General features: G+C 38.2%; 1 protein-coding gene across 1 annotated transcript in view; it reads left to right on the forward strand.

Moving 5' to 3' along the window:
- The window catches only part of ASXL3 (ASXL transcriptional regulator 3), a 131,531-nt gene that overhangs the window by 8,570 nt on the left and 101,148 nt on the right, over nucleotides 1-21,813 (forward strand). Inside the window, 3 exon segments of the mRNA XM_049825910.1 lie at nucleotides 14,164-14,227; nucleotides 16,049-16,131; nucleotides 16,486-16,488. Of these exon segments, the coding sequence (XP_049681867.1) occupies nucleotides 14,164-14,227; nucleotides 16,049-16,131; nucleotides 16,486-16,488 (150 nt within the window).

Consider the following 21,813-nt stretch of genomic DNA (forward strand, 5'->3'; position numbering starts at 1 on the left):
GTCAGGGTTTATATTGCTTTGTCCTGCTTAGCTTCCTGTATAACTTGATGTCTAGAGTGGGCAAAGAGCCCTAACCAAAGTATACATCAACCATTTGAAGGTCGAAGTTTTATTCCACGTCAGCTGACTCTTAGCAGCCTTGAGAACCTGCCTAACCGTGTGTAGTGGTTCACTATAGTTGGTGAGATGCCTTGTGAAATGTCTATAGAGTCTAGTAAATCACAGTCAATCTTCATGTCCCATATGATTGTTCTTGCCTTTGCGACATGAACCTTCTTTATATAAGATGAGGCTCTACCACTATCATTGTATTGCCAAAGTACTTAACTTCATCCTTTATTAGGTGTAACTTTCTGTTTTGATTATTTTTCTTTTGCTTCCGTCAGTTTTAACAAATTCCACATCCAGATGTTTCAATACATCTATTGATGTCTATTTTTGGATAAATGTTAATTCTTTCTATGGCTCAAAATTCCCAGTTACCCACCAGCTGCTGGGATATCTATTGGCATTGCTGTATCAGAGAAGCATGTGACGTTCTATGTCACAATGCCTATCTGCCAATATTTCCTAGCAAGGGTAATGGGAGAAAATAGACCCTTATTGGCCATAGCCTGCTTTCATTCTTCCGGACCCAGATTCTGGCAGCTATCTCAAAATTATGACACTCTCTGATCACACCAGCCTCTTTCATCTCATTTGGCATTTCTGTCATTTAGAAGTTCTAGACAGGTAAGACCAACAAGAACCTTTTTGGAATTTGGTCTTTAGAGTGGAAAAAGCATCTTAATTAGAGCATTTCTTTGATAATCATAGAAGATGAAGTTGGAAATTGCCTCAAGGTCACCTTGTCTGTTTAGACTTGAAAATAAGTCACGTGCCTCAAATTAGTTTTAGTTTTGTGAAATCAATAAAATCACTTGGTAACTTTCATTACCCATAGAAGCTAGGACTTCTCTGGCCTTTTTGTGGAATTTCATATCCTACTTAAAAAATGAGAGAACTAGGAGAATAAAATGATTATGAAAAGTTGTCCAATGGGCATGATTTAGAATTCAAATGCATCATTACCTCTTTTTTTCTGACAGTGACTAGACAGAAAACATCAATTTTCTTGTACGGATTGAAAATTCTGTATCCATTTAATGGTGCTCATTCACATTCTGCTTTTTTGAGGCTTTTTTGGAGTTAGTCTCTGGATTTTTTTGGCAGTTTGATGTAATAGTGCTGTAGCAGGTTTGTACTTAGAGCTGTAGTGCTTAATGCATTCTAATCCATTTCATAATTTGTTTCATTCATAATGCAGGTTTTTGAGACATCTTGCAAGCACTCATCTTCTGTTTTAAAAAGAAAAAAGTAGAATAACTTAGTGGGGCTCACTGTCTAGCTGTGGAATAAGCTCAGTAAATCACCATTGAAGCCACTTTCAAATAAGTTACTTTTGGAGAAATGTTAATACCTTTTTGTTACTGGTTTCAAAATGACCCATGGCTCCACAAGTGTGTGCCTTCCTGAAGATGTCAGGGACTACCAAGCATTTGCCTCGACTGTACTGAGGTTTCTCGGTTTGAAACAATTTTTTTTTTTTTGGCCAAGAATAAGAAAAATCTGTGTAGCCAATTTTGCTACATTGGCAATCCTTGTCAAACAGGTTGTTTGTCTTCCTTTTGTCCTGTTCCTGGGATGCCGTGTTGTCAAGTTGTGTTGCATTATTAAACATCTCCTGTCTGTTAAGCACATGTCAGCAGAATGGCTGGAAAGTTCAGCAAGTGCTTGGGTTCATCAGGCCAGGTTGTAGAAAAGAAAGGGGAAGCAGTAGTATAGAGCATGAGTTGTCTTTTATGAGGCTACTAATTTTAAAATAATGATAGAGATTCTTGTGATGATTTACTTCACCCTGCCCAGTACATCTGTGCAGCTGGAGACTTTGAATATAGATCGCAGGACAACAGTGGCCCCCTGGGCAATAGCTGAAGTGCTTTTTGCCAGGTATCCCAGTAGGAAATATTTGATGGGAGGACTGAATAAGGATTGCATGTTTTGATGTGGTCCCTCACATTCCTGACTTAGAAGCCCAAATCTTATCTATCTATCATCTCTCACGTCAAGTATTGGGTTATAGCCCTGTGAGACTGACTGGGAGAATCACAGAAACAAGTCTACCTGCCTGGGACATTTGGTCTGCCCATAATGAGCACCAGCATCCTTTGAGTAGACTGTTAGCAACAGCAAGAAATGGACACTGCTCCCAGCTCTTGGGTTGGTCCAGTTGTGTGGTTGTGTGATCCTGCAAATCAAATTCTTCATGCTAAAATGCTGTTCTTCCAGTCAGTGTTCAAGGATCGGCTGACTCACTGCCAATTTCCCCTATCACTTTTGAAATGAGAGCTATCCATCTGAGTGGAACTTGTCAATGATATCGAACCCCATGTCTTTGTCTTGGACTGATGTTCCTTGTCCTTAGTAAAAGTCTGTTACTGAATACTGTGGTTCCTAGAGCATGGGATCAGACCCCAAAGATCAGATACTGAAAGAAAATGGAATTACAGCTTTAAGCTAGCTTACAAAGAAGGATCTTCCCTGCTCTTTGTGATACAGTGTTCCAGCGACAGTGAGCCCTACTAAGTGGTTGTGATGTTAAAACATGCTGGTTTTTAGAGTTGTAGGAGCACTTAAGAACTAGAGGGCTGTGGCTTCACAAGGTAAATTTGGAGATTTTTATCAGTCTGGCCGTGCAAGTTACTGCATGCTGTATACGTGCATTGCTGATGATTGTTGCATTTACTAAATACCTCCACAGGAACTTCTCAGTACCTGTGCTGTGATCAGCCCTTCACAGTAAATGTTTGATGTTTGCTGTAACCATTGTGGGTTGTTAATTTAGCCTCCGGGCCCACAGCAGCAGTGGCACTTGAGGAGACTGCAGAACTCATATAGGGCTGTCTGGGGACTTTTCCAATGAAAGAGATCATAAATGTGGGAGAAGTGAACAAACAGATGCTTGACTGGTGGAAGGGTGCAGGATACAGTGCAAGAGAGAAGCAGTAAGAGGGGGCAGAGTGAAAGGCCTTTAGGATAAAGTCAGTGTCTGAGCAATCATTTGAGCTATTGTGTTTCATGGTCTCCAAAAAGATAGTCTTTCAACTGGTCTGTGAACTATGGATTGAAAACTTCAACAGAAGATTGGAAACTAGAAAAGATTTTGGAGTAATAAGAGTGGAAGCAGTTGATCAAGAATGTTTTGTATGGATTTTGGAAGTTAGATCAAAAGAGCATCGTCTTACCATCTTTTAATCTGTTTAGAAAAAAACCTCAACCAACCAAAAAACCCACCCTAAAATATCTTAATCTGTCAGATTAGTTTGGCCTAAGTGGTTGGGATTGTTTTGATTTTTTTCTTCTTCAGGGACCGGTTAGAATTTTTTGTAGATTAATATCTAATGAAATAATTGTGATGTTGCAGAAGAGAACACTTCTGTTTCCATTAATTTGTAGGGTTACCTACTTTGCTTGGAGACAGACTGTTTGACACATTATCAAAACATTCTCATCTTACTATAACTGTCAAAATCTTTAACACTTCCATTAAATTAAAAAACATCAAAAAAAGAAAATCTCTGTCTGTGTAGTCAATTTTAACTATCCTTAATGAGGACAGACTCAGTGTCATACTGTAATTTTCATGTGCTAACTCATAATATTAGTGTCTGAGCTGTAGGAGAATGTTTCAAGCTATGTAAATTAATGTTAAATAAAGTAAAATAATGCTCCTTACTTCATTCTTAGCCAGATCTACAGAAGTGGCTGCCTAGATAACTGAGGTTGATATATATGCATGGTGGTTGGGAAATGCTTCTGAAAGAGCTGCAAAGAGAATGAGAGGTTTAAAAAAATTTAAAAAATCATTGCACCTGTTTGCTGTTAGCATTCTTACAGCTGTTATGGCAAGAAGCTTCATGTGTTAGTTAAAGTGTTGTTAAATGTTGGAGTTAATTTTATAGAAAAATATGGGTGTGGAGGGGGAGGGAAGGGATCTGGGGAAAGCATTCTGAGCATTAATGTTCTGAATAAAATGAGATTTTAAGTGCTACATACATATATAATAATAGTTATGAAGCTTATTACTTTTAGTACTTGCATACATTTTCTGGGATTAGTAGAAGAGAATGAAACTGGGTTTATGTCTGTTGACATGTCATGTGGTGAAAAGAGCGTGTGCCTGGGTGATATTGATGTAATCCTGGGGAGAAAAATGGTAGTGCTGTGTTGGGAAGCGGTGAAGAAAAGATGGAGATGTTCTTGTACCAATGAGAAGTAGAATAGCAAATATACTGAAGGGAGGAAAAAAAAAAATAAATCTGTGACTGACAATGAAAGAAATGAGGGGAAAAAAAACCCCCTTCTGAATTCTAGGATAAAATTTCATTTCATTTCATTTATTTATTTATTTTGCTATCATTTCACTTTAGGTAACCAGCTAAAGTCTCCAAACCTTCATCTTTAAAGTTTGGGTTCTTCTCAAACTTTTGGAGTATAAGGTTCACAATGAAACACTAAGAAGAAAAAAATTCTGTCTTCTTTCCTGTGTAAAACGCAGGGCATTTGTCTTTGGAAATGAAATGCTATGTTTTGATTATGTTGCATTCTGTTTATTTTTAGAACAAGTTCCATTATGGGTTATCTCAGCCAAAGGAGTATTGTTGAAATTATAAGTAATCCTTTTGAAATAATTGAGAAGACCAATTTGTCTTCTGAAATATTCTCTCATCCATTTGGTAGTAAGATTTCGTATTGGAATTTTCAGAATTGGTTTCAAATTATCTTGCCCAGGTTATTTCTAGAGCAGCAAACCGTCGTCCCCCCCCAAAATCTCCCATGTCCAAAAGTCTTTCTGATGTGATGCTTGAATATGAGACTGTGGTAGTTTTCTTGTTGTGATTCTGGATGCCTTAGTTTATTTTTGTTTTAACCTCAGAGGACATATCATGTAAATCTCCTAAGTATAATTTTATGTCTTTGAATGAGATTGTCTGGCACAGTTAAAGGAAGATTGCATTCCTGGATTTGAACTGTAAAGCTAATCTCATTACTAATTCTCATTGTTTCAAAGGTACAGTATGAGTTCAGTAGTTACACTGGAAGCCCAAGTTGAGGCAGTGCAACTTTTCCATAAAATAGTTTTAATTTTTCTGTTCACTTATTGCTGGCTATTTTTTGAGGGAAATGGAAGTTATATAGCTAAAGCTTATATTATTATCAACCTCTAAAACATTAAATCTAAAATGATGTGCCTAAACAGCATAGACATTTAATTTATTTGCCTGTAGCATTTCCTAGGAACTGACAATTTTTACAGCTACATTTGCTGAGGAGGTGTGACTTTGGGAAAACTCAGATCCTCGTGTGTATGTAAGTTGGTCCTCATAGAAAAAGAATAAAACCCATGACTGAATATACCGTATAACAGCCATGTTTCACTCTCTCTTTGTTTGCTTTTCTTGTGTTACAGTTACAGTCCTTACAGGTATCAGTTGAACCTGTTCAATATATAGTGAGGGGTCTTAGATAAGAAATATGCTGTGATATTAAGGACCTTTAAAATAGAAGCTTGTCTTGAACAAGAAGCCTAGCTTTATGAGAAGTCTTGGTATTTATATTCCTTTATAAACTCCTTCATGATTCCTCCCTGTTGACTGATTACTTTGTGGTGATTCTGGAGTTTGGTGATTGTAGTTGCATGATGTGTATGGCTGATGACCATTTCTCACTGTAACCTGGTCAGTGCTTGTCCAGCTTTACTTGGAGGGGTCAGCCAGTCTTGTAGCTCGGAATAATGCCTTCAAGCAGGGTCAGGAGTTTGGAGCCTCCACAACAATTGCAGATTATCCTGAACATCTTCAGGTTTCCTCCCCGTGGGGGAAGACATGTTCTGTATTTTGGTTTGAGATCTGATTACAAACTGTTGCTTTAACAGTCAGCATTTTGTCTCCTTGCTAACTCCAGTTTTGAAGTCACAGTTCACCTTTCTTCTTTATAAGCTGGAGGTCCTATTGAATTTGTTTACCTATGCCAAGTGATTGCTCCTATTGGTTTAAATCTCTAAGGGAAATAAGAATCCAGCTAGTAGACAGTTGTACAGATGAGGACCCATTGATTTTTCTTTCCTATTCACTTACCATCAATAAGAAATGTCCTTAGCTTTCATGATACTTCTTCCCTGCCATAATGTTGCCCTGTACCTGGCTGGTCTCACTGTCAGGGCTGGTCTCAGTTGCTGATTACTTTATATGTGGATGTGATTAACAGCCTGCTAAAAATGTTTAAGTCAATACTTGAGAAGCCTAGATAAAGGTAATGCTTTGTGGTGAGAGCTTTTTAATAACGTGTTTTATTTGATGTAAACCAATGGTAAAGAATTGCTGTTTTTAACAGAAAAAACCTTTTATATCAAGGATTAAAGTTCTCCTAGCTTGGCATGATTTAGCAGTATCCAGGAGAATTTAAGAAAATACAGACAATTCATGTTCCATTTTGGGGGAAAAAGAATTCTTCCCTCATTAACAGAACTTTTGCTTATCACAGTTTTTTTACCACAGTATTATCTGAAGTATTTTCTTTCTAAGAAGGAGTGAGGAGCATGTAAACAAAATACTCTGTGTGTGTTTCTCCGAAGTGATAGGCTTTTGAAAGATTATTAACTTAAATTTAGGATGGCCAGATTATTTTACAAGGTCCCTGGGAAGAAGTGAGCATGTAACTTTTTATCAAAACTTGAGAAAAGCTGCTCCTTCTATCCCAAGTTTTGTTTATGTATTTATTTATGAATACAAACACAGATACAGAACCATTATATGTTCTTTCTAATCTGCCTGTATTGTGACAAATGTTCCTTAGTAACAGTTGTTAAATAGTGTATTTTTCAAACCTTTAAACAGATGCTACAAAATATCAGTATAAACCACCAGTATGGACTTCAGTTCTGCAATAAATGGTGTATTTAACAGGACAAGTGTGGGTGGACTTAGGTGATGAGATGGGGAAAGGACTATGTGGAAAGACTGATAAGAAGGACTGAACAAATAAATGACACAAAATGGATATGAGTTAGTGAACTGCAAAATATTCTCCTATTTTTGAAAATCATGGATGAGTAATTGTCAACTGTGCCATCTGTAAGTAATGTGGGCTTCCAAACTTGTGGCAATTAAAACTGCCTAGCATCCCACTCCAGCCCTGTATTTTATTCTGTGTACAAGTCAGTACTGAAGACTAATCTCTTATGACATTAATCGTCTCATGAGGAGAGATGGAATAAATCACAATAGCCCTTCCTCTCTTCACTCATGAAGATAAATGCCATAACACGATGGCTGATCTTTGTTATGACACTAACCATTATATATTTAACAGAGATAGCAAAATCCCACTGACAGCTAACAAAAGAATTCTCTCTTTACACATTCTATGAGAAGGCTGTATTTCTTTAGTTCAAAAACATGACTTATCATATCTGCTCTCAGAGCAATTTAAGCAGTAGATCTGCATTGTGCCAGTGAACTCTATTCTGTACACAATGATGTCATGATTCAGGCTAATGAAAACTGATGTGAAATAATTGTGCAATCTTTGGAAGGAAAAAAACTGCATAACACCCAAGGACTCTTAGGATTCTACTCTTTTGTATTGTCCATTCTGGCAATAAAGAATAACTCTCCTATTTAAAACAAGCAAGCAAGCAACATTTCCCCGCCCCACCCCCTCTCCCCCCAAAAAAAAACCCCAAACACCAAAACAAAACAACCCCACAACCTAAACCCAACCAACCAAACCCAAACCCAAAGCTTTCATCATTTTTCTTTTCGTGGAGATTTCAGTTTTCTGTTTTGCCTCAAGTACTTGAACAGGTAGGCTCAAGGAACTGGAAGTAGCTTTTTGTTGTGTCTATGATTGCAAGGGACTTTTAATTTTTCCAGCTTTATCACTTGCTGTACACCTCTCGGGAATTTCCTTCCAGGTTTTCCATGCATTAGACACATTCTTAGTAATAAAATTACTAAGAAAGATTCTTAGTAATCTTCTGCATCTGCTTTCTTATTAATTTGAAGGGTGAGATGCTGTGTATCATCCTGTGAGTAAGGAGCAGAGCAAATAACTGAGTTGTGAAGTTTATGGACTTCCCTTGTGAGGTTAAGAGGATCAATGTGACTTAGGCTGGCTTTTCACCTAAGCATCAAAATGTGCTGTAAATTTCATGAGGTAGTTTCATGCCATCTATATGACAGAATTAAAATGGAAGTATAATTTTGATAGGTTTAGTTTTATGTTTGCTATTGTTAACCATATTTTAGTAACATGGATAAAACTGCTTTTTGTTTCGTTAAATATATTCATGGTGCATCAATGGAGTCGTCAGTTGCAACATGAAAGTTGTCTTATCCTTTTAGTGGGTGAATTTCACCTGGATGAAATACTTTAAATGGCCAAAACTAAAATGTAAGAATATTTAGGTAGAGTGCATAGTTTAAAATACTTTATTTGTATTCTGCTATCCTCCCCCCTCTCCCCCCTTTCTTTTTGTTTTCTTTTTTGCATTCTGGAAATCTTAGGTCTGTATCTTTAGGACACTGTCTAAAAAGATAAGCTCTGGTAGTAAAGCAATGGTAAGAAAAACGGCATAACTGTCACCTCCTGTTAAATTTGGTACATTCAGAGAGTAGCCAGTAGGAATTTTATTTCTCACATTAAAAGTAACCCTTACACATTACATTTGCCTGAGGAAATTAAGGAATGAAGGCTTTTAAAACAAACACATACTCATTCTCTCTGTTGATTTTTCTGGGAATTTATACTCTTCGTATTTTTTTTATTTTACTACGCTGAAATGTAAGTCATACAAGCAAACCTTTCAGAGTCTCAGAAAAAAAATCTGTATCAGCTTTCAATAGAGAAAACAGCATATATGGAAGTGAATATGTTTGGGGTTTGGTGCTTCTTAGTAATATTTTTTTCTTGTCCCTTAGTAGTGATGAACGTATTCACACTGGTGGTAATTCTTTCCTCTGTTATTTGTAATATAAAGGCAAGTGACAGGACACTCATATCCATTCCACTCCATTAGTTCCAGTCACCTAAGCACGGCCTTTCTTCATTTTGTACAGAGGCAGGTGCCAAAGCAGAATTTTTATCCCTGCTGGAATTAGAGGCATGTCAGGATCATGGCCTGTGTGATCACCAAATGAGTACAGATTTCAGTAATGTTTTTGGGTGGCACAGCTGTGTTTTGCTCCTGGCCCCTTCTCTGGAATAATGATTCATAGTTGTAAACAGCTTTGACCCATGTTTTTCAGCTGGGTGCACTGATACAGAAATTGAAACTTCTACCCTAAACTAAATAGGCAGAGAATATGGTCCACAAGCCACAGGAGGTTCACAATACAATTTGTCCTGTCAGCACCTAAGAGCTACAGCATGCTGCTAGCTGGCTATTCAGTATTGACTACCCAGGCAGCACTTGTGTACCTACCTGTGTGTGGCTTTTAGGGAACTCATGGCAATGAACTGCATCTGTAGGGATGTGCTAATGTTTCAGGAGGTAGAGGACATAAGAATGTACTGAGGTAAGGACAAGGAAGGAAGGTATTTCAATAGGGATGCAGAAAGGTGGGAGGTACAGAAATTAGGGGTATTGCAACACCTCAAAAGATGAGAGTGTCACTCTGAGACAAGAGAAAGGCTGGGCAGAGTGAGAGGCAATGGGGTATTGTGATAGAAACCAAGAAGAGGTATGGCTTGCATGGCTAAGCAGAAGTCTGAAGGCTGGACTGCACTGTCAGAATTGAGCAGTCGTTCTGAGAATCTGGATGCTCCACCACTTGAACAAAGTCATTGCTAGTAATCCTGTTGCTGATAGTGGAGTCCATACCAGGGTGGCAAGTTTGACATCCTGCTCACTGGGGTATGTATCTTAGATCCTGATCTTACAGAAATCTGATAGGATTCTGTGTGCTCACTGGGCTCATCCTCTTACAGTCACTGAGGTGTTTATGGATCTGTGCTGACAGAGCCTTTAAGTAAAAGTCCTGGTTGCTCGGACAGGCTGATTGCATTAGTAAAGAGAGAAATATGAAGGTTTCCTCTTGTTTCAGTATGTCAGATCAGATCAGTAAGTTGTTATAAGTCAGTTGTTTAGGGTTCAAAACTTTACCCTATGTTTTCTGGTTTCAGGTATGAGGCCACTAGCAATGGCAAGATGTCGTTGCTGCTAGAGCTTGTGCCTTGTAAAGGAATAACACAATTGTATGTTTAATTTTAACTGAATTATAATCCAATTTCTTTTGAATTCAAAATGTCAAGTGTACAGTTTACCTGGAACTTCCAAAGCACTGTTGCTGCCTTTCTATCAGTTTAAAATATGACATTATAAATAAATTTTAAAAAGAACAATGAAAGGGTCCAGATATCTCGGAACAAGCCTCAAACCAACCAGTCAAAGCAGTGGAATGAACAAACAAATCATTCAGCTTCTTTCTTGCTCTTTCCTTTCATTCAGTATTTTAGGAGATGATAATGCCTTACGTATCTGGCAGATTAGCAAAGCTAAGCTGTTTCAGACCAACTTGCAAACAAATTCTATTGTAGAAATTCTCTTGGAGGAAACACTCTCCCAGTTGTTCCCTGTAGCTCATGCTAAAGGAACTGTGAAGTGCTTTTGACTGAAAGAGGGCTGGGGAAAAATGTTTTTTGAGTGTACTTTAAACCATTTGAGCTCTACACATCAGTAGCATTACCTCTGAACCTAAAAAAAGTGTGGACTAGCAAGCATGCACATAACTTACATTAAAACTTAATGTATCTCAGCAGATTTAGGTATTTTTATGTGTTGCTTTCTTGTTCATGTTACATCTTTGTTCTTTTCCTCACTTGATTTTTTTTTCTTAACTATAGTGATGCATGGGTTACAGAGACAAATTCATAATATGGAGCACACAGTGAAAGACATGTCTTATGAAATCCACCCTCTTCTACTCAGATTTTATGACTTCCTCATTGTAACTGCTCAAAGACAAAAGTCCTGCCATGAGAATTATTACTTCTATTTCAGCTTCTTGTAATATTTTAGTACTGGGAAACTACTTTTTACCTTTCTCTTAATCACCATCAGGAAGAGCTCCATGAACATCTTTTTGAGAACTTATGTTAAAATATCTTGTAGTGCACCTTCCCTTCTTATTTTCATCCCTCTTTTCTCTTTTTCATGTATGATGTACTCTCCCTTCTCTCGATCTTCTTGCTGTTTTCTCCTTTTCATCCATCTCTATGCATTTCCTTTCTTCCCCCACTCTGTACCCTACCCTACTTTTCTAACCATTTACCCATCTTTCTTCACACAAAGGGCTTTGAACTTTTACCAGGCTGCTGGTAATACCCCGATGACTAAAGCCGTTAATCAAAAATGAATACGAAAGATTTGAGTGGGGCATTTCTCACAATAGAAGTCAGTCCTCCTGTTAACCTCACACAAGCAGCTGGAAAAAACAATGCTGGATTTCTTCCAGGATGCTGTTCTTGCACCCTGTTTGGGACTCCATCTTTCAATTCATTAATTTAGTAATGGGTGGCTAGAAAATATCATATATTTTCTGCTTAGGAGAAGGAAAGTTATTTTTCTGTTCTTTTATTCACCCTGCTGTCTTTGGGCAGTAAAGATTGTCTGTTGTGCAGTTCAGCCTGACTTGTATTTTAGCTGTTGAGTGGAAGCACTGGCAATAACTCCACTGTTCCTCTTCCTCCTCCTGAATTTTTTAAATAATGTTCTAAAGAGAATTGCTTCAGTTTGTGAGTAGTGGCTCAGCGAATAGTTTGACCAAGTAGATGTGATAAAATGATCCTGATTTTTGCCATCTACCTGACCTTCAGATCCCTGCATGCAGCTCCTGCAAATGGAAGAGGCTCTGGCCAGTTCCAGCTGACTGTACTCTGGCAGCACAATTAGCATCAACAAGCCCGCTAGGCTGATCTGCCTGCTGCTTTTGGACCACAGCACAGTATCAGACCACACTCGGTTCTTGTTTAGAAGAATTGTTTTCTGCCAGCGTAATAACTGATAGCTGCAGAAGTAGTGGCTGCTTCTCTGGCAAAGCTTCCCACTTTCTGCAGGAATGTTTATGGGTGGCAAGAAGGCCAACCTTCTAGTTTGCCTTTCTTCATGCTGTCCCTCTGCTTGTGTTCCCTCTAGTGGCTGAAATGATTGAGCAGATCTGATTCAGACAGTCAAGAGCTGCTGTGTATATAAATTAAAGTATCATTCCATCAATTATATAGAGGTTCTCTTCTGATTTTGGGGTGCATTCAGGATTTCTCTCTTATGCAAAGCTGAGAGTTGTGACTCTGCTCTGGAGTTTTCTTGCTAACAGTTCACTGGAAAGTGTTTTTTCCCCAGTGTGGCAACTGATTTTTTTGAGCAGTTGTTGATGCACAGAATATGATAGATGCCATGGTGAGAAAAGGAATTTGGATTTCTTCTTGTCCCATATAACTGACATGACTTTTCCAATGAAACTGGGAATGTATGTGTTTGGCATCCATGTAATTAATATCTCTGAAGTTGTGGGTTGATACCCGTAGATGATACAAACATAACAATTTGTCAGCCTTCTACCCTTTGCTGGGAGGCTTGATTTCCACTGTGCTTGGTAGGATCTGTGTTGTTGTCTTTTTGAGCCATTAACCAGGGTTTGAATGAACACCAAGAAAGTGTTCAGTGCAATGACTACTGTTCCCTTCCAGTTTGTCCTGATGAGTATCAAATTATTTGTCCCAGTTATTTTGTGGCTGTCGCTTTTTAAGGCAGTGGTTGAATGGCAGGAATAAATACAGCATATTTGATCCTTTGTGATAGAGGTTGCAGTCAGTGCAAACTATTCTTCTGCCATTGTCCTTCTTGACAAAATACGTTGAAACAATAATACTCTTCAGAACATGTTTTAATTTCAGCATTATTAGTCACTGCCCATGTACGATAGGAGTGTTGGTGGATGGAGTGGGAGGAAGAAGAAAGATATTTAAAACAGATAAAGGCTTCCTCCCCTGATGTGTGTTACTTTTTCTGACCAAGAAGTCTATGACTTAACTATGCTACTGCATTTTAGTATTTTATTTGCCTTAAGGCACAGTTAGTAATTCAGTTTGAATATCTAATGTTATTTTTAAAAGTCTTAGAAATGCAAAAGGGATTGCGGGCTTTTAGTGGTGTTAATGGTGAGATACAGAGGCAAGAGACAGTAGTGCAATTATCAATTCAGTGTCTTCATTAGCTCACAGACTCTTAAATAATACTCTGATGCTGTTTTCCATAACTGGGAGAAGAAAATGAGATTATCATTAAAATGTTTTTACAAGTAATTATTTTCTTACTGTGATAAATGGTTAGGTTAAAACTGGGGAGGGGGAACACGATGACAACATTGTGGGAAGGGCAGAAAAAAACAACCTTACTAAGGTTCTCTGCTAAATTAATCGTTCTGATAAAGAAAACTTAATCAGGTACTCAATAACAGGATTTTCAACTTTAAGCAGTGTTTGAATTGGAGAATTAATGCTTTTCGGTTAGGGTATGAACAGTTCTTTGAATAACAGGCTTTAAAGGGTTTAAAGGGTTAGATGAACGGAATTAAATTCATGGGGTATATGAACTGCAGCCCACGCTACATGTCCGGCATAAAACAAGTCCACACAATGGGCAATTGTTTGCTCCAGCACTTTCAGCCTGTCTAACATACTCTGCATTTCAGTTTGTCATTATACCCTGAATGTGTTCACTTCATACTGTGGTATTTGAAATCTGCCTTGTGGGTTTGATTAAACTTTCTGTAGTGGTGTTGTGCATCCTGCTTGTTGGTTTCATTGTTGTTCGGTGAAGATGATCATCTGTATGTCTGGCCATCGTTTCCACAACCAGTTCAGTGCAGCTTCCTCAGCACAAACTGCTCTCCCTTCTCCCATTGTCCAGAACAGGGCTACTTCTGATGTTTGCGTAGCTTTATTGTTTCCTTCCCATTATTGTCAAACTCACGTGGTAATACTTGGCACTTTTACTGACTTTATAGAGTAGGATGTGATGTCGTAGAGAAGGGGACAGGGCTACCCAAATTTTCTCAATTGCAGGGAGGAGCTGCCCAGGTGTGCTGAGGGGCCTGTACTCAGGAAGAGAAACAGGGATTCCTCCACAGTGAGTAACCCCACTTTCAAGTGCACACAGTTTCCTTCATAGCCGTGTCCAGTACAGTGTAGTTTCCTCTTCTGTCCTTTCCAGTTTGCCCTCTGGAATGTTCCCAGTTCAGTTCTCTTCATTTCCCTTTATTTTGGTGTATTCTCATTTTACCTCGTCCTTTTTCTTTGTCTTCTTTCCAAAGGTTAAAGTTTCCATTTTTGTCTCTTCACACCATTAATCTTTTCTCATCTTAGTCTTAATCTTTATAGGCATTGTCATTTTTCCAATGTGTCATTGTGGTTCTGTCACTAATACATTGTATCATTTCTCTTCCCTTGCTGTGCAATGGCCCTTTTCCCAGCCCTGTGCAGTTCCTTCCGTTCTTGCTTATTGCCGTACTCTTTCCTACCCACTCTTCTTTCTCCTTTCAAATCACCTTTCGGTTTTCCTTTCCTGATGGGTCCCTTTTGAATCTTGCCTATTGATGTACAGGAGATAAGCTCAGTTTAGCTCCCAGACCTTTCTAGTGCAGCCCTCACTTCTGCATTTTCCTTTGTGGAACTGAAAGATAAAGGACACAAAGCTCATCTGTAACAAAGAACCGACGGATTTGGTAAACCGTGTTTTGGCTGCGAAAGGGGAGAACAGGCAGTAAATCAGAACTGTAAAATGGCAGGAGAGGGCTGAGCTGATCAAGTTGTAGTGAGTAGGAAGGTTTTGGCTTTAGGTGAGCTGCTTGAATTACAGCCCTGACTAGCACCCTTCACAGTTTGATGACTTGCATGATACGATGTGGTGGTGTCTCTAGTTCCTAGTGGGCAGGTATCCACGTAGTAGTAGCTACTTTCACAATTGCCATCATTTGGTAACTACTAGAAAGAAGCTCAGGATCGGATGAATTTGGAGACCAAACTGATTTCTTATTTACTCAGGGTAGAAATGCAAGTTTTGCTTGAGATATGTTGGCAAGATACTCTGGGAAACTTGATTGCCATGGCCTGTGCTGCACCTTTTACTGCTGATTGAAAGGTTTCATTTTCCAGGGCTGTCAGTCTGGCACTTTACATGAGCAAAAGAGTGGCTGTTTGTTTAACAGCTTAAAACTGATGGGGACAAAAAGGAAGTGGAAAACCAGAAAAATCTGTACGAGATGGTTGTATCTGGAAAGAGGAGTGGGTTACTTTGGGCTCAATTGGAAAAGGCAAAGGAGTGGAAAACTGAGCTGAACTGGAAAAATATACTGCACTCTGTCATGTAGCATCTTGTGTGTTGTGACTGTTCTGACTACTTCATTTTTCATTGCTTTTAGAAACAAAAAGCATTTTAAAATTGAAACGTATCTGTGTTAATTCTCACAGTAGCTCCTGCTCTACAAATGGAAGGTTTTAGCCAATTTTGTTCCTGAGGTCATGACAAAACCTAAGTGTAGAATATTCAAATGACCTCGAATAGTTCTAAAGTAATAAAAACCAAAAAAAGAAGACTAGCTGTCTCTTTGTTTTGTTTTGGTGGGGGGGGTTTTCCACTCATGCCTGAAAGGAACTCTGTTGTTGTGTCATAAAATTAGTTGCATATTTCAACTCTTTTACTTGGAACCTGCTAAGATTTTTTTCCTAGGCAGATGTAGCAGATGATGCACAAAAGCAGCAAGTAAATCTTATTCTTGCTGCAGTTTCCTGGAGTGTATCTGGCCTTCCAACAGACCAGAGGACTCCAGTCTCAACACTACTGTTCCCTGCCTTTCACAAATGACTACATAAAAACTGCATGATTGCATAACCTTTCAGATTCACAGGACAGCTGTGTCTTGTCACTTACATATTTATTATTTCTTTTCAGGCATTGGAAAAGTACCCCAACTCGCCAATGACTGCAAAACAAATACTGGAAGTCATTCAGAAAGAAGGGTTAAAAGAAACAAGGTCAGTGTTTATATGTTCTGTATTTTTGTTATCTCTTTGAAAATCACCTAGGAATGATATATAAACTTTACAAAACATGAAGTGCTGATTAATGGCTGAATAGATTTCCAGTACCAAAGTGGGAAATACAGATGATTGGTTTTGTTTGTTTGTTAGTTCAAGGCTTTTAAAATGTTAGTGACTGGCTTAACTTTGTACCTTCCAAAAGGTACAAAGCCTGTGGCTAGCTCCAGTCCAATGGCCTTTCTTTAGAAAAACAGTGTGATCTGCTTAGACAGCCCAGTGCTGCATCTCATTGTTGCTTAAGGACCGAAGCTTGGCAACTCAGTTGCCCCTGCTGCCATGTGCATGGAGAAAGTGTGAGATGGAGCTAGACGCACTCCTTCTCTCACTTGAGTTTGTGGTTTGGCACTTAAATCAGTGTTATAACATGCTGGTGTTGCTTGTGGTAACAGGGTTTGTGCCAATAAAGAATTGGGAATGGAAGGAGAGGGGTATTTGAACACTGGGAACTAGTCTGTGTGGCTGCAGAGGCTGGATACTGCTTAATAACAGCATACTTTGGATGTAGATTTCAACTATAATCATTAAGCTGTTCGGGTATAGGTGAGTTATCCAGAGCCTATGGAAGTCAACAGTTGTCTTCCATTGACGCTTGGTTCAAATGGGCATGCAGCTTCTTATTCCTCAAAGATGAGTAACTACTTGGTAGGTCTTTTAGTGACCTGCAGACGGAAAATTGGGCAGGAAATAAAATAAGTTAAGGAAAAACTGGTTGGTTGGTGGGGATCTCCTACAAGATGCAGTTTCCTCTTCTCCAAATGTTATAGTAAAAATTTTCTATTCTAATAAATTGTTATAATACTTGTTGCTGTCTCAAAGCAAAGGGAGGCATCCACTATTATTTTAATTATATTCTTTTAGTGTGGAACCTAAAACAGTAGTAACTCATTATGTCAGTTACTTCTGATTTTACTCCGGTGAACCAGAAGTAACCATGGGACATATTTTTACTGAATTCACTGTTGTTCCTAAGAAACAGAACACTCTGTGTGATCATTTGCACTGCATAACCATGCACTGCTTTGTTGGTAGCCACATAACATGCTTATAATAGTTGTATTTTGGCAAAATTGCAAAAGAGATGGTACGCAAGACGACGTTGAATTTGCCACCTTTTACAGATAGGAAATGCTTTAGTTCCTCTTAAAAAATTGCTTCAAGAAATTTGGCAATTGTCCTGGTTTCAGCTGGGATAGAATTAATTTTCTTTCTAGTAAATGTTATAGTGTTATGTCTTGGTTTCAGTATGAGAACAATGTTGATAACACACTGATGCTTTCAGTTGTGGCTAAGTAGTGTTTAGACTAAGTCAAGGATTTTTTCAGCTTATCATGCCCAGCCAGCAAGAAGGCTGGAGGGGCACAAGAAGTTGGGAGGGGACACAGCCAGGACAGCTGACCCAAACTGGCCAAAGGGGTATTCTATACTATGTGATGTCATGCCCAGTATATAAACTGCAGGGAGTTGGCCTGGGAGGGCTTGCTGCTTGGGAACTAACTGGGCTTCGGTTGGCAAGTGGTGAGCAATTGCATTGTGCATCACTTGTTTTGTATATTCCAATCCTTTTATTATTATTATTGTAATTTTGTTATTGTTATCATTACTATTTTCTTCCTTTCTGTCCTATTCAACTGTTCTTATCTCAACCCACGAGTTTTACCTTTTTCCTCCTGATTCTCTCACCATCCCACTGGGTGGGGGGAAATGAGCGAGCAGCTGCGTGGAGCTTAGTTGCTGGCTGGGGTTATGACACAGTGATGACAAGGAAACAAGGGGATGAAAACTTTTGAAAATGAATGTCCAAATGTGTGTTAGGCTGCATGGATTTGCATACAATAACAACAAAAAAAGCAAGAAAACCCAACTTTGAAAAATCTGTTTTTATTAAGATACTGTTTCTCACAGCAGTGAATAGATTGCTTTCTTCTTCTTACATCTTGTGGTATGAGACAACTGGATGGGAGAGGCTCGCATGCCTGATAATATGATAATAGCATTTCTTTGTAACTTTAAAAATTCTTGTTTCCATGAACAGTGCATGAATAAAATTTTGTGTTCAAAACCAATAGGAGGGAGTGAAGGCAGTGGTTTTATGATTTAAATATGGAAAATGTGGAAGCCCTTTTTAATTGCTGCAGAATGAATAATAAGAGAAAGATTCCTTTAAAGAAGTTCAAAGCTAGATCTTCTTTCATTTCTTCATTTACTAAGAAACTGAGAATTGCAGGGAAGTAGAAAAAGATTTCCAGATTCTTTCCGATTCTTATTCATGGTATGGTTTGTGCAGGTATGTGTGAATGTGTAGTAGATTGCAGGATGGCATATGTGTCACGAGTATCTAGGTAACTGAGAAGGATAAAATTCAATGTTCTTTACTCCTTACTTGAAACATTGTACTATGTTATAGGCTAGGTCATCCTAAACTGATTAGCCTAAAAATTCTAAATTCTGCAATTGTAAAAACAAAAAATATTGATTCTGTATTGATTTTTTTTTAAAGTATTTGGATTCTCATTTAAGTTCTGATTTCATGTAGAAGATGTGTTTCTGCTCATTTTAATATTGATTAGGCACAAACCTGCAAAGTTATCTGACTTCATATTTGTTGATTGGGCCTCAGTAATATTTTGTTTTCACAGTTCTTGAATTCAGAGTCTCCCACTTACTTCATCCAGCTCTTCAATTTCTTTCAGTACCTTTCCACCAGTATGGTACCTTTACCTTTACTAAAGATGACCTTTCCTGGATTCTGTGCTGCAGCCAGCTAAGATGAGCAAGGGATGTAAATTTATGATGTGCAGTCACCTGGTCATAAGCAGTAGAATGTTGCTAGCATATTTTATTCCGTATTGATTTGTGTATTCTTCAAGTCTGAACTTCTACCAGCAATATGTTACTACTTTAACATACTTTACTTATTCCTTTATACTGATAATCAGTTGTCGGTAGAACCTTGGCAATCCTAAATTAAGTTCTTCAAAAGTTCTCCTCTCTACTGCTCCATTTATAGATGAACGAGATTAATTGGCTTAGTCATTTTTCAAATATATTGCAGCATTAATTAATCTAAAGCTTTTTGCTGGGGTAGTAAATCTGAATGAATAACATATGATTTTCAGCAATCTCATTGTCATTATGGGTAATCTTTAAAAAGATACTGGCAGACTATTCAGCCTCTTCTTTTCTTTGTTTGCAATAAAGACATTGTTGCACATTTATTTTTTTATTACTCAAATAATTAAATACAGTAGGAGGAAAATTCCAAAGTTACAAAGCAGATACATGTTAGAAATTAAAATAAAAACTTACTGACATGTCCTGTGAGGGGTTATACACCTGCCCAGTTTCCTATATATCTTGGGGGTTGTAGAGTTCAATTTTGTTTTTTAAAAATCTGTCCTGTTACCATGGTTGGTTATAAAATAGTCAGCAGGCAGGCAGTGCTTCTGCTACCTAGAAGGAGTAAAAAATTTTAAGGGAAACCTTTTTGGGATGTAGAAAATATATGGTTTTCTTCTGGGGGGGAGGAGAGAGAAGTATTTATTTTACATTCATGCCTGTGCTGATAGTGAACAGTATCAAACCAACGGTCCTGGACACTGAAATCTCTTTATAAAAAGATAGACAGCAGCTCGCTCCAGTGCACAGTGCTCTGGATTTTCCTTCCTAGCATCCACTGTCCTGTTCTTTTGAAAACAATTCCCTGCCCCACTGTAAATTTCTAGACTTGCAACTTGCTGGTTATGCATCCTAGCATGAGATTTTGCAGATTTTGCTAGTGTGACATAGACTACCAGTCAGAGTATGATCCACTCTAGCCTCAGTGCTCCTTTTCCACTGTGCTGCTGCCTTGCTAGTTGTTCTCCATCTTGTATTTCTGCTGTTACTTATTCCTGTTAAGGTCTAGAATTCTCCTTACTGAATTGTATTCAGGTCTTCTGCAGACCGTTCCTCAAATTTATTAAGATTGCTTTAACATGTAGTCTTGTCTTTCAGCATGTGTGCAGCCCTTCCAAGTTTAGTGTCATCTGCTTATTAGAACTTCTTTCCTTTGGCAGCATTTTATTTCTCCTTCACTTGTGAAAGTCCCATGAGAAACAATGTCCAAAGACTCATTAAGTCAGGCTACATGATACACTTCCTGCTGTTTCTCTAACTACAGGGTCTGCTACTATGTCATAAAGAATATTTTGATAGATTTGAAGTAACTTTTTCTTGACAGGTCTATGTATTACTCAACTCAACTTATCTGCTAAATACTTCCAAATAATTTTTATTCCATATTTTGAGGGAATTGAAATTCAATTGCTGCTACTTCCTTGGCCCTGCCTTTTTTTCATGTTTTAAAAGTTAGTCATGAGACGTTTTCCAATCTTTTGGAATCACTTCTATCCTCTACAAATTCTCAAAAATTACTATTGATAATTCTGAGACTGGTTGAGTTAGCCCTAAATACCTATGGTGAATTTCAACAGCTTTAACTGATTTGAGAACATCTAATTTATTTAATTATCATCTAATCAATTTTTTCCATGTTTGTTCCTGGTGTTGGTTTTAGTAGCTGTTTAATCACAGACACCTTTCTAATTAGGTGTCAATAAAGAAAAAGCACTAGCAGTCCTGTGGTTTTGGTGTAAGTGCTCAGTGCCACCTCTTCATGGAAGAGCAAGCCAGTTTCCTATCTGTTGGTGTGCTTACAGATATGTCTTTGTGTGTAGTGGGTGTGTGAGTTTGCTGAAGTTTAATTTCCCAAAGCCCATTTTCTTCTTTTTGTTTTCTCACTTATTTTCCTAAAAATGAAGAATCAACCCTTCATGAATGCTCAATGTTTTCAGGTGCTTCTTCCCCACTGGTTCAAGTCAAAGCTAGTACTGCCTTCCTTCCTAACTGCTTTTTACATCTTCTGTTCAAGGATTTTTGTTCCTAACACAGTCCCAGGAACTTGCCAGATCCTCCTCTGTCTCTGTGTCTTTCTTTTCCCAAGAGATGCCTGTATGGTCATAATGGGGATATTTAAATAGGTCATGTGTTTTAAAATTTTTTGCTGATTCTCACAGAAAAGAACTTCTCTAATTCTCCTGGTTTCTTGCTATATTAAACTCTGACCCTATTACCATCCTTGGTTTTGCCCTCTTTTGTCATTAATAGGAAATTGCCTGTAGGACCACCAGGTTAACCTATTTATTCCCTTCTGTTTGGGGCACTGCACCTTCATGAAGAATAGGACCAATTGAATACTGCTTAAAATTATCAGAGACATAAAAATAAGGCAGAAGTTGGTATGAATTAGGTGTTTGGATTAAGGAAGAGAAGATGGAGTTTAGACATAGTAAGTCTTCCAATACATAAAAGATAGGAAAAAAGTAAAGGAATAATTTACCCTGCATGTCTGATATGGAGAGGAGAAGAAATAAGGCCTTTAAAGTTTAGCAATAAAAGATTCCCATTAGATAGTAAGATGACTTTTTTTCTAACAGGTATAATTAATTTCTCTCTTGAGCTGGGGGGGAGCTGTGAGAGATCTCTAGAACTCTCTAAAACCAATTTAGATATGTGTCTGTCAGGAATTATGTAGATTTGGTTGATCCTGCCTTGAACTAGGGGAATGAACTAGCATAT

This window comes from Accipiter gentilis, chromosome 2, assembly GCF_929443795.1.
Source record: "Accipiter gentilis chromosome 2, bAccGen1.1, whole genome shotgun sequence".
NCBI lineage: Eukaryota > Metazoa > Chordata > Aves > Accipitriformes > Accipitridae > Astur > Astur gentilis.